The 13,353-nt window shown below is 46.4% G+C and overlaps 1 protein-coding gene across 1 annotated transcript in view; it reads right to left on the bottom strand.

Moving 5' to 3' along the window:
• Positions 1 to 13,353, bottom strand: part of CCDC30 (coiled-coil domain containing 30) — a 62,759-nt gene that overhangs the window by 917 nt on the left and 48,489 nt on the right. The window contains exons 11-13 of the mRNA XM_040974312.1: positions 9,954 to 10,095; positions 6,909 to 7,045; positions 3,515 to 3,629 (exon numbers count right to left, since the gene is read on the bottom strand). Of these exons, the coding sequence (XP_040830246.1) occupies positions 3,515 to 3,629; positions 6,909 to 7,045; positions 9,954 to 10,095 (394 nt within the window). The remainder of the gene's footprint in view (positions 1 to 3,514; positions 3,630 to 6,908; positions 7,046 to 9,953; positions 10,096 to 13,353) is intronic.

Here is a 13,353-nt window from a genome sequence, read left to right as displayed (position 1 = left end):
ATATACAGAGAGGAGGAGAGACAGAGAGGAAGATCTTCCGTCCGATGATTCACTCCCAAGTGTCCGCAACAGCCAGAGCTCAGCCAATCCAAAGTCAGGAGCCAGGAGCTTCTTCCGGGTCTCCCACATAGGTGCAAGGTTCCAGGGCTTTGGGCCGTCCTCACCTGCTTTCCCAGGCTACAGGTAGGGAGCTGGATGAGAAGCAAGGCTGTTGGGATTAGAGCTGTTGCCCATATGGGATCCTGGTGCATGCAAAAGTGAGAACTATAGCTGCTAGGCTACCCCACCGGCTCCTCATATTTATTTTTATAACATAACATAAAGGTAGATAAAAATTTGTAAAATAGGATTTCTAACATGCTTATTTTAGTCCCCCAAAACAAACAAACAAACAAAAAACCCTGAAACTGGGGTGGGCATAGAGCATTACAGGTTAGATAACACACCCCATATTCAATGACCAAATTTTAGTCCCAGCCTCACTCTGCATTTTAGCTCCCTGCTAATGCAGATCATTGGAAGCAGCAGTGATGGCTCTAGCAGCCGTGTCCCTGCCATCCCCACACAATCCCAGTTTGAACTCCTAGCTCCCAGCTTCAGCCTGGCCCAGTCCCAGCTGTGATGGACATTTGGGAGTGAACTAGCAAATGCAAGATTTCTGTCTGACTCCAGTTCAGTCTTTATTTCTCTGTGTTAAAAATATTTAAATAAACAATGCTTAGAAATTTAAACCTTAAGGCCTGGTGCAATGGCTCAGAGGCTTGTACACACAGAATACCATATGGGTGCCGGTTCTAATCCTGGCTGCTCCACTTCCCATCCAGCTCCCTGCTTGTGGCCTGGGAAAGCAGTGGAAGATGGCCTAAAGCCTTGGGACCCTGCACTCATGCGGGAGACCTGGAAGAAGCTCTTGGCTCCTGGAGTTGGATTGGCTGAACTCCAGCTGTTGTGGCCACTTAGGGAGTGAACCAGCGGATGGAAGATCTTTCTCTGCATAACTCCTTCTCTCTGTGAATCTGCCTTTCCAATTAAAAAAATGAATCTTAAAAAAAAAACTGATATGCCATGTATGAGAGCTGAATGAGATGTGGGACAGACTGGACTAGTCAGCTGCACATACTGGCAAGCATGGGAAACCAGGCAGGGCAGGGGGCAGGCCTGGTGGGGGTTATTTCAGGTTGCTCCAACTAGGCTGCAGCTCCCACTGGTTTATGTGAGAGCCGAGTGTGTGCTGGGCAGAATCAGGCTGGACTGCAACACCCAATGGTTCCAGTGGAAGACAGGGCTGGAAACAGAACTGACCCAGCAATTGCAACTACCAGCTGATTTGGGTGCTAGACTGTACCGGGCTCTGTACTTGCCAAGTACACACAAGAATTTGGTCTGGGATCACCTCAAAGTTTCTTTGGGGAATCTCTCCAATTGAAATGCCAGACTCAGAACCCCAACCATGAAGAGAAGTGTAGGTTCCATGGTCCACCATGGAGTTCAAGTGCCAGAGCCAAGCCTCCTAAGACGCTCAGACGGAGCATTGGACAGCATAACCAGGTGCACATGGAGGATATGGCAGTCCATCAGAACCTGCAGAAGATACCTGGCACCACATTAGAGGACAGAACGATCAGCTACCCCAGCCATATTGTTGGCAGTGAAAATCTGGGCAAATGGAGATTCTAAGGTGAACTATGTCAACCAGTGGATTCTGAATAGATTTCATCATGCTTGGAATGGCAAGATTGGCAGCAATTCATAACTGTTGAACTATCAAAGCCACTTGAGCAAGACCCTCGGAGTATGCCCCACATCAGGGACCTGGGATGAGTGGGAGACTGGGTGGGCCTTCTCCCTTATCTCACCCTTTACCCCAGATACAGGAAAAAAAAATGTGGAAATAATAGTCTTACCCACTTTCCTGTAGCCTTTGAACTTTTTTGCCCTAATTAACTATATAAAGATTGTCAAAAAAAAAAAAAAAAAAAAGAAAAGAAAAAACCCTCTACATACAGGAAGAACTTAGTAAATGGTTAATGCAAAACCAAATAAATAGGGCCTGGCACAGTAGCCTATTGGCTAAAGTCCTGGCCTTGAATGTGCAAGCATCTAATATGGGCAGTTTTAATTCCGGCGGCCCCACTTCCCATCCAGCTCCCTCTTGTGGCCTGGGAAAGCAGTCAAGGATGGACCAAAGCCTTGGGACTCTATACCCACATGGGAGACTCAGAAGAAGTTCCTGGCTCCTGGTGTTGGACTGGCTGAACTCTGGCTGTTGCAGTCACTTGGGGAGTGAACCAGCAGATGGAAGATCTTCCTCCATATCTCTCCTTCTCTGTAAATCTGACTTTCCATAAAAAATAACTAATTCTTAAACAAACAAACAAACAAAAAACCCCAAATAAACATATGTGCACTGAGAGGAAGTAGGTTTCGTTGATTGAATGCCATCAATTTGACAAACAATATACTTGATAACTTATGCCTGTCATCCATTTTATCTTTAATAATCATTTAAAATTGAATGTCTTCTTTTTTCCTTAAAAAGAATAATTTATTTATTTTAAGACAGTTGTCACAGAGACGGAGAAGGGGATACAGAGAAGGCCCCTCCATCCACTGATGCAAACTCCAAATGGTTGCAACAGCCAAGGCCAGGCCAGTCAGCATCCTGGAATCCCATCCAGGTCTTCCATGGGCCTGGGAGGAGCCCAATCACGTGGGCCATCCTTCCTTGCTTTCTTAGGTGCATTAGCAGGAAACTGGATGAGAGGAGAGCAGCTGGGACTCAAACCAGTGCTCACACGTGATCCTTGTATCACACGGGATGATTTAACCCCCTGTGCCACAACACTGGTCCCTAATCACCTTTGTGATAGTGGAAACACACAGGTTGGCAGTCATAGCAATGGAGCCCAAATATGCAGGATGCACTGTGGAGGATCTGTTCCAGGGAAGGAAGTAAAGAGCCCCTGCCCTGGACTCAGAATGCATTTCTGATCACTGAGGTTCTTCCTGCTAACCTGCCCAGCGGCCAGACTCAATACCTGGTATGAAGTCACTTACCTTGGATATCTGTCTTGATTCAGCTACCTGTCTGTTTGAAATTTTAGAATCACTCTCCCCTGACCAAGATGCTTATCCTATCAGCCAAACTCCTTCCCAAATCAAACCAGCTTCACTTCCTCTCTCTGAGCCACAGATTTGCTCCTCTTTCATTTCAGACGGGGTTACAAAAACACATAGCAAACAGGGATGCTGAGATAAATCATATCTGAGAAAACATCTAACATGGCTCCATGCTCAAATATGCTGAGGCGGTGGCACGTGGGGACACAGGTCTCCTCTGCAGGGTCTCCCTCTAGCATTGATGAGAGAAAGACAAAGACAGTGCAGTGTCAAAGAGCCTCCATGATGTCAAGAGCTGGACAGCAGCTATCCAAAGATGAAGGGAGGAGACGGCACAGAAATCTTGGCCACGCAAGCTTCAGATTAAGGACCCAATAGGAAGCGCACATCTCACCTGCCCTCCACGCATCTTGATGCTTCGTATCACGCGCTCTAAGAGGCTGATCTGCTGGATGAGCCGGAGACTGTTTTCCTGTAATTGCTTGTTTTCTTTATCCAGGAAGAGAACTCTTGAGAATGGCAGAAAGCACAGTTAAAACTAGAAAGTCCTGTATTATTACTAAACTTTCAAATTAGGGCCTGGCAGTGTGGCTTAGCGGCTAAAGTCCTCACCTTGAACGCCCCAGAATCCCACATGGGCGCTGGTTCTAATCCCAGCAGCTCCACTTCCCTTCCAGTTCCCTGCTTGTGGCCTGGGAAAGCAGTCAAGGACAGCCCAAAGCCTTGGGATCCTGCACCCTGGAAAAAGAAGTTCCTGGCTCCTGGCTTCGGATCGGCACAGCATCGGCTGTTGCGCTCACCTGGGGAATGAATCATCGGATGGAAGATCTTTCTCTCTATCTCTCCTCCTCTCTGTATATCTGACTTTGTAATTAAAAAAAATCTTTAGGGCCCGGCGCGGTGGCGCAAGTGGTTAAAGGTCCTCGCCTTGCACGCCCGGGATCCCATATGGGCGCCGGTTCTAATCCCGTCAGCCCCGCTTCCCTTCCAGCTCCCTGCCTGTGGCCTGGGAAAGCAGTCGAGGACGGCCCAAAGCTTTGGAAACCTGCACCCGCGTGGGAGACCCGGAAGAGGCTCCTGGCTTTGGATCAGCATAGTATCGACCCGTTGCGCTCACTTGGGGAGTGAATCATCGGACGGAAGATCCTCTCTGTCTCTCCTCTCTGTATATCCGCCTTTCCAATAAAAAAATAATAAAAATAAATCTTTAAAAAAAATCTTTATATATAAAAAAAGAAATATACAACTTATATCCCAACCCCTTTCCACTAGTTCTGGGTCTTAGAACACTGTCTAGATTTTAGAACTAAAGCTCAATAAGGATAATTCCTACTGCATTTCATGAGCAAGTAAAAAAGTCATTCAGCTTCTGGCTAAATGTGGTTATTAAGAATATGTGCAGGAGTATAAAAGGCACAATTCTTGTTCTTGAGCAATTTCAGGAAGGATATGATTCCATTTATGGGTGGGATTGAGAGACTCCACAGGCCTTCAGAGAGTACGACTTTACGGAATGTGTCCATTTTGACCCTGTGCTGAGCTGGCTCTGAGTTAGCAGCAGCAGCAGCCATTTATCCTCTACTTACTGTGTTCAGGCCCTGTGACATACCCACACAGCAAGCAAATGCAACTTCGCATGCATTAGCTCATCAAACCCCCACAACAATCCCATGAAATACATAGCATCATGGAGCTGACACTATCAGAAAATGACTCTGGAAAAGGAAAACGAGAATAGAGGGTCATAAACAAGCTGGACCAACTTGTTTAGTAACATAAAATTAGACCACTTTTTGGCCTTTTGGCTAAGATCAAGTGTAGAACATAAAATTAGAGATGCACAAAGCTGGGATGTTGCCAACTCAGATCCATCAGATTTCCATGGTAAAGTTCTTCACGGCTCTCTCCCTCTCTAAGGCCATCGCTGGTGGGAGACTTCACAGTGGAATCATTTTCATCAGAGACCTATGTTTACATTCTGATTCTTCCTCTTACTGGCCATGTGGCCTTTAGCAAATTACAAATCTGAGCCCCAGATTGCTCATCAATAAAAGACGGAAATATCCTGAAGAAGGTACATAATCTAAGGAAAGACATCTAAGATCAATACAGGGTTTCAGAGTGTGTCCTTAGAGGGCAAACAGGAACATAACTAACATGAAGGCAAGAGTAACAAGTCATTTATGCTGGGGTCTGACTGTCAGAAGCCATGACAGAAGTCTTAGAAGGCCAATGGTTGAGATAGGATATATCAAATGGGAGACAGAGATGATAAAACACCATTAAAGAGTCTCCAGGTCAGACTGCACAAAGCAACGGACGAGAGAGCTGCTGCGGGCTTGGCCGACCTCCCCCAGTGGTAGAGCTCCAGGCTGAGCTGAGCTTGTTCTGCTATCGAGTAGGCTGGGCAAGTTCCCTGACCCACCCTTCTGCACCCTGGCTTCTTCATCCGTAAAACAAAGCTCAACAATAATGCCTGCCTCTTGGAGACTGGTGATAGGATTAAATGAAAGAGGGAGAGAGAGAGCGTGAAAGAGAGACTCACACTAGTATATAGTAAATGTTCAAATAACCATTAAAATTGCTACTGTTGACATTATTATGATCACTGTTTGCCCTAATCTTTTCTCTAAGAACTGCGTTTCAAATAAACACATAAAAGGTTTTGTGTTTATTTCACTTATTCACACTGTATTTGAAAGGCAGAGAGACACAGATATGGAGAGTGAGACAGAGACTCCATCCAGCGGTTCACTTCCGGTATGCCCACAGCAGTCAGGACAGGGTCCAGCATAGGCCAGCAGCCTCAAATATTATGAGTCTGAGTCTCCCAAGTGGGTGAAGGAAATCAAGCACTCAAACCATGATCAGCTGCCTCCTAGAGTTGGCATCAGCAGGAGGAGTCAGGACTGGAACCAGGCACTCTGATATGGCATATGAGTGTCCCAACTGTGCCTTAACCACCTTGTCAAACGCCCCTGGCTACAAAAAATTCCAGGGTAATTAAAGCAGCTGGCTGATTGTTTACTTATAATATTTTCATCAGTTAAAAATTAATACATCAAGGATGGGCATTTAGCCTTGAGGTTAAAATGTTGGTTAAGATGCTTATATCCTGGACCTGGTACAGTAGCCTAGCTGCTGAACTCTTTGCCTTGAATGCACTGGAATCCCATATGAGCACTGGTTCTAATGCCAGTGGCCCCGCTTCCCATCCAGCTCCCTGCTTGTGGCCTGGGAAAGCAGTCGAGGACGGCCCAAAACTTGGGACCCTGCACCCATGTGGGAGACCTGGAAAACACTCTGGCTTCAGATCGGTGCAGCTCAAGCTGTTGCGCTCACTTAGGGAGTGAATCAACAAATGGAAGATCTTCCTCTCTGTCTCTCCTCCTCTCTGTGTATCTGACTTTGTAATAAAAAATAAATATTATTTTTTTTAAAGATGCTTATATCCCACATCAGGGTGGCTGGGTTCTATGGGCTCCCAACTACAGCCTCCTAGCAATGCGGAGCCTGTGAGTCAACAATAACGGCTCACGTAACTGGCTGCTGCTATCAACGTGGGAGACATGATCCTCTCTGAACAGTTGACTGGCTTACTCATGCTATGCTTTTATGTTACCACCTCTGCCCTCAAGCCCCTCCCCACCCCAATCTGCTGAGGATGGCAGAGAGTGGGGCAGAAGTTACAGGATAGGGCACAAGCCCAAGGCCCATGCTTGGCGACTGTGTCTTTGTTGGGGGACAAACTTCCTCTCAGTGGTCTTCTCAGGTAGGACCGCCCCTACCTGCTCTGGATTGAAGTTATTATGCATTTGTTGCTGTGGATCACTTCTTCTTGTTCAGTGACCTGTTCCAGAAGCTTCCTTTTCTCCAGGAGCAGAGCATCATTCTGGGCCGTGACCTGCTCCTGCAATGCCCTTTCCTAGGGATTAGAGAGTCATGGGATTACCACGGCGGGACAGTGAATCACACAGGAGCATCAGTGTGTCTGAACTCCAGCAGCATATTCCACTTGGCTGTTTCTTGTCCTCCAGTCTCTCTTCTCTGTTGGCTGACACTGCCAGTCATCCCAGCTAGGAGGTTCTTTTTAGTTTGGTTATTTTATGTCACACATTTTGTTGGGTCACATAATTTTTTTTCTGTGTGTGGTCACATTAAAATTTACCTGAGCACTTGGCTCCACTGCGGTCCCAGTGCTCTTTCCTGTATTCTTACTCCGTAGCTTCCACTCTGAATGGGGGGAGTCTGCCTATCTCACTCGGCGCTTGGGCATCAGGCTCTCAAGCCAAAAATGGAAGCTAGGAGCTGACACTATTCTCACAGTGATGCTGAAATGACTTCTAGCCTGAGAACTCACTTCCTTTTCTAAAAAAAAAAAAAAGATTTCTTCCAAAGCAGTAACTGTGACAAGGAGTATATTTTGTGAAAAGCAAAGAATCAAACCACACCAAACTAACATTCCTATACTGAAGGAATGAGGAGTTTAGAACTCAGAAGTGTAGAATTGCCAGGCTCACCTCAGTGATGAACTTGCCAAAGGTCTGATGGGTAAGTGTCCTGTCTGTGCTTGTCCCTCACCTGCTGGAGCTGGGAGTGTGTGGGGCGGAGGCAGGGGAATGACGCTGGCAGTCACAAGGGCAAGAGGGGGCAATTAGGTAGCTTTTTGTTTTGTTTTGTTTTGTTTTCCTATTTATTTATTTTTGTTTTCGTTTTTTAAACAGCAAGCTAATGAAGGTGTTGGACTGAAAACCACCATTCCCGGGACACTTTAATCTGTAATGAGATTCTCAACTGCTGCTACTGAAGGGCCCTTGATTAGTAAGAGATTGGCAAGGACTGAAATGTGAATCATTCCTTACCTCCATAACATCCTTCGCAGTGAAAAATGACATTTATTAAAAGAGTGTGAAGGCAAGGATGTATAAAGAAACAGAAATGTGTGTGTGTGTATTTTTAAAGATTTATTTTGTGTGATAGTTCAATGGCTAAATCCTTGCCTTGTATGTGCCAGGGTCACATAAGGGCAATGGTTCATGTCTCAGCTCCCTGCTGATGACCTTGGAAAGCAGCAGAAGGTGGTCCAGGTCCTTGGGCCAATACTCTTACATGCAGTGGAAGAAGCTCCTGGCTCCCAGCTGCAGGCCAGGCCAGCTCCGACTGTTGAGGCCATTTGGGAAGTGAACTAGCAGATAGAAAATATACCTGTCTCTCTCTTCAAGTAAAGTAAATTGATTTTTTTAAAGATTTATTTTATTTTTATTGCAAAGTTAGATATACAGAGAGGATGAGACATAGAGGAAGATCTTCCATCTGATGATTCACTCCCCAAGTGAACGCAACGGCAGGTGCTGCGCCAATCTGAAGCCAGGAGCTAGGAATTCCTCCAGGTATCCCACGCGGGTGCAGGGTTCCAAGACATTGGACCATCTTCGACTGCTTTCCTAGGCCACAGGCAGGGAGCTAGATGAAGTAGAGCTACCAGGATTAGAACCGGTGCCCATATGGGATCCTGGCACTTTCAAGGAGAAGACTTTAGCCGCTAGGCCACGGCGTCGGGCCTGCTCTTTTTGTTTTTAAAAATATTTATTTATTTTTATTGGAAAGGCAGATTTACAAAGAGAAGGAGAGACAGATGGCAAGATCTCCTGTCCACAGTTCACTCCCTAAGAGGCCACAACAGCCAGAGCTGAGCCTATCTGTAGCCAGCAGCTAGAAACTTCTTCCAGTTCTCTCATGTGGGTATATGGTACAGGGTCCCAAGGTTTTAGGCCATCCTCTACTGCTTCCCCAGGCCAGTAGCAGGAAGCTGGATGGAAAGTAGAACAGCCAGGACTGAAACTGATATCCACATGGGAGGTTGGTGTGCCATACCACCATGCCAGCCCCAGATCAATGGTTTTCACGGTCATTTAAAACTTACACTGACCCTAATCAACTAAGTAAGATTATTAAAAACAAACAAAAAACCACACTGGAGTTATAAGCATAGTGAGGGTTGCAGGACACAAGGAGGAACTAAAGAGGACAGTTTGGAAGTCTTTGATGAGTGGTTATTTAAGTAAAGACATTGTAGTCAATGTTGTGATACAGAGGGTCAAGCCACTGTCTGTGATGCCAGCATCCATATGAGCACTGGTTGAATCCTGACTGCTTCACTTCTGATTCAGCTCCCTGATAATGAACCTGGGAAAACAGCAGAGGATGGCCAAAGTACCTGGGCTCCTGCCACCCACATGGGAGACCTGGATCCTGGCTTCAGACTTACTCGTCCTGGCATTGCAGTTGTTTGGGGAGTGAACTAGTAGATGGAAAATCTGTTTCTCCATTCCCCCCTTCTCTTTGCAATCCTGCCTTTCAAATAAACAAACTAAATCTGGTGCGGTGGTACAGTGAAGTAAACCATCACTTGGCAGCACCTAGACTGTAGTGTGGTTTGAGTCTTGGCTACTGCTCTACTTCTCATTCAACATCCCACTAATGTGCCTGGGAAGGCGACAGAGGATGGCCCTCATGCTTGGGCTCCTGTCAGTGATGTGGGAGGTCCAGCCGACATCCCTAGCTCCTGATTTCAACCTGGCCCAGCCTCAGTTGTTGAGGCCACTTAAGGAAATAATCTAGTGGAATGAAGTGAAAGATTCTCTCTGCTTCTCTGTCAGTCTGCCTTTCATATAAACTAATCTTTTCTTTAAAAAAAAAAATATGGTACAAAGATAAGAAGTTAAACAAAGGTTGTGACAAGGCCCCAAGTAATTTTTAAAGTGAGAGGTCTTTCTTCATGGTCAGCCACAGCATCACCACTGAGCTGTTAGCCCATTCATCTTCTTCCTCACCTTTTCCATTTGCTGTTGCAGTGTTCCGATTTCATTTTCAAGGTGTTTGATTCTTTCCTCTCGGAGTTCTACTTTCTGAAGCAGACGCTCCTTGACTTTTTGAAGCTTGAGTTTGTTGTGGTGATGTTTCCTGTTATAGTTCCTATAAAAGTAAATTTCAGTACAGGCACACCTGAACACAGTCACAACGTGTTTTACCCCTCAGTCCCCACCTTGTCTGGGTCGCCTCTTGTTAGTATATGGAACCTGGCACCAGAGAGGGATGCCCATGTTGAAGAATGAACAAGGGATAATCCCCTACGTATGGATTTAAGCCTCTGGCTTACTTCAGTCTGAACTGATGCTTGTGATATGGCTTTAGCTTCTATGTTTAATTTTAAAAAACCCTTGGCTTCTGATCCCTGATACATTTTGAATCATGGCCATTTGGGGGGTGAATCAGCAAATGACAAATCCTTAAAGGGTCCCAAAGCCTTAGAACCCTTGCACCCACATGGTAAACTCAAAAAAAGTTCTGGATAATGATTTTTGATTGGCTCAGCTCTGGCTGCTGCAGCCATTTGTTTATTTATTTATTATTATTATTATTTGAGATTTTTAAACTTTCATTGGAAAGGCAGATTAGATTTATGGAGAGAGAGAGAGACAGAGAGAAAGACCTTCCATCCACTGGTTCATTCCCTAAATGGCCATAATGACTGGAGATGAGCTGATCCAAAACCAGGAGCCAGGAGCTTCTTCTGAGTCTCTGATGCAGGTGCAGCGTGCATGGTTCTAAGGCTTTGGATCATCTTCTACTGCTTTCCTAGGCCATTAACAGGGAGCAGGATGGGAAGTGGAGCAGGCAGGACACAAAACAGTGTCCAAATGGGATCCTGGTGCTTGCAAGGTGGGGATTTAGCCATTGAGCCATCACAATGGGCCCCATAGCAGCCATTTAGGGAGTGAACCTGCAGATGGACAATCTGTCTTTCCTTTTTAAATCTGCCTTTTCAATAAAGACAAATATAAAAATAAATAACAAGCCAAACCGCAGAATCAGAAATGTTGGGACTCTGCATGTTAGCAATCCTTAGGGATTTCCCAGGAGGCTGGAGTCAAAAAGTCCCAGGCACGTTTGGGAGGAGCGCACCTCACTTGTGCCCCTCACTGTAAGCAAACTACTGGTGGCAGGCTCTAAAGTACAAGTATTTGTTGCCTTGCTTCTCTCCTGCCCACAGACCCCAGATTTCAGCTGCATGTCCACATAGAATCCTTGATGTTAAGGCAGGGTAGGATGGTAGACATTAGCTTATGTGTGTGAGAGGGCCAGAAGGGCAAAATCAAGGGCAATGTTGTGCAGTCGAATGGGAGCAGAAACGTAGAAGCACACCTTGGAAACAGACCCGCACTTGAGTTTTGTCTGTGCTCCACACCCTTGTGAGGTGGGTCCCAGCTGCTCCAGGGGCACTCCCTGGCTCAGGATGTTGAAGGTGTGCGGCTGTTGAGCTTACTCAGTGTGACTGAAGGGACTGGCTCTCCTTAGAGGAGGCAACCTCTAAGCCCTTGGAGTATCTTACCTGATGACAATCCCTCATGCACCTGAGGCCTCGGGTGACACGCCAGGTGGGTTATTCTAACAGTGGATTTTATGATGAATGCATTTTTCTTCACTTAAGTCCCTGGACTGCTGGGGTAGGTAAGGGAAGCAGGGGTTGGGGACTAAATAGTTAGGCCATGACCGGCGGATTCCATGTTAATCTGACTCCTGATTCTACCTCCCCACCCCCTCCTAACTGCCCCCTAAAAAAATCCCTGGACGCTGGGACCCAGGTTGCTTCACTTCTGATCTAATGATCAGTGAGAGCATACAGATCAAACTCAGACGAGGCAAAGGGCGCGAGGCTGAGAATACGGCCCAGCTGCCGATTGACACGTGTGTGGAGTCTGCGGGAAGGAGATGGCTGAGTGCTTGCTTCAGTGCTGTGTCTCTTAGATGCTCTGCAAGTACCTTTTGTCCTTGGCTGAAAACTGTGAAGGTCATAGCCCTTCTGAGTTCTGTTAGTCATTCCGGGGAACCATAGCACCTGTCCGTTGCCCCATAGATAAACTGCTTCTACAGAGAAGAATACAGCCCCAGAGCCTGTGAACTTCCCTTGCAGTACCCTACTGCTACAAAACCAGCTGTGTATTTGGTACCATGTGGAACCAGACAAGACAGGAGGAGCAAAGTGGGCTATCCAAGTGCTCATTTTAGTTCACGTGCAATGGAAGAGCTACCCCAAGAGAGTTCTAAGGCCTTGTAGGTCAGGTCTCATTCTTCAGTGTTTTTTTTTACAAGGCTCCTCCAGTTTCCAAAGTAGTCTCCCCTTCTTCCTGTTTGCTGGCTGTGCATAAAATAACAAATTCAAGTGTTTTTCCATGAGGAGACCCATTTAGCTGTTAGCCAGATACCAAGGTGAGCAATGGAGATTCCTGCAGCACAGAAGCAGGCCGCCAGGTGAGATGCAGCTTGGCAGAGACGCAGACATTGGCTCCTGGCGTTGTGAGCAGCCAGTTTCTTCTTACGTTATTACAGATGCCAACATAAAGTGAGTGGAAATGGGGTGCCTTAAGGGAAAATAGAAGGCATTGGCTTTCCCCTATTTCTTTCTCTTCTTCCTTTTTATTTTAATATATATTTTTAAAGATTTTATTAGAAAGTCAGATATACAGAGAGGAGGAGAGACAGAAAGGAAGATCTTGCGTCATTGATTTATTCCTCAAGCGGCTGCAATGGCTGGAACTGAGCCAATCCGAAGCCAGGAGCCTGGAACCTCTTGTGGGTCTCCCATGTGGGTGCAGGGTCCCAAGGCTTTGGGCCGTCCTCGACTGTTTTCCCAGGCCACAGGCAGGGAGCTGGATGGGAAGTGGGCTGCTGGGACACGAACTGGCACCCATATGGGATCCTGGTGCTCAAAGTGAGAACTTTAGCTGCTAGGCAACCATGCTGGGCCCTTCTTCTTCCCCTTCCCCCTTTTTAAAAATTATTTGTTTATTTGAAAGTTATGGCTAGACAAAAAGACACAGAGGCAGAGAATGAGTGAGAGAACAAGACAGTGAGAAAGGGAGAGAGATTCTCTATCTTCTGGATCACTCTCCAAACAGCCACAATGATGGGAGCTGGGTGAGGTCAAAGCCAGGAACTGGGAGCTTCACCTAGGTCTTCCACATGGGTGCAGAGGCCCAAGTACTTGGGCCATCCTCCTCTGTTTCACAGGTATCTCAGCAGGGATCTGGATCGGAAGTTGGGACTCAGGTGATGACCACGTGGGATGCTGGAGTCACAAGCAGTGGCTTAACCGGCTCTGCTTCAATGCCAGCCGCTCTTTCTTTCTTTCTTCTTGGTCAGAATGTAACAGTGAGCTCTCTCCAGTTAGAG

Source organism: Ochotona curzoniae, unplaced genomic scaffold (assembly GCF_017591425.1).
Source record: "Ochotona curzoniae isolate NIBS_2020 unplaced genomic scaffold, NIBS_Ocur_1.0 contig_2404, whole genome shotgun sequence".
NCBI lineage: Eukaryota > Metazoa > Chordata > Mammalia > Lagomorpha > Ochotonidae > Ochotona > Ochotona curzoniae.
This window is presented reverse-complemented; position numbering and strand designations above follow the sequence as displayed.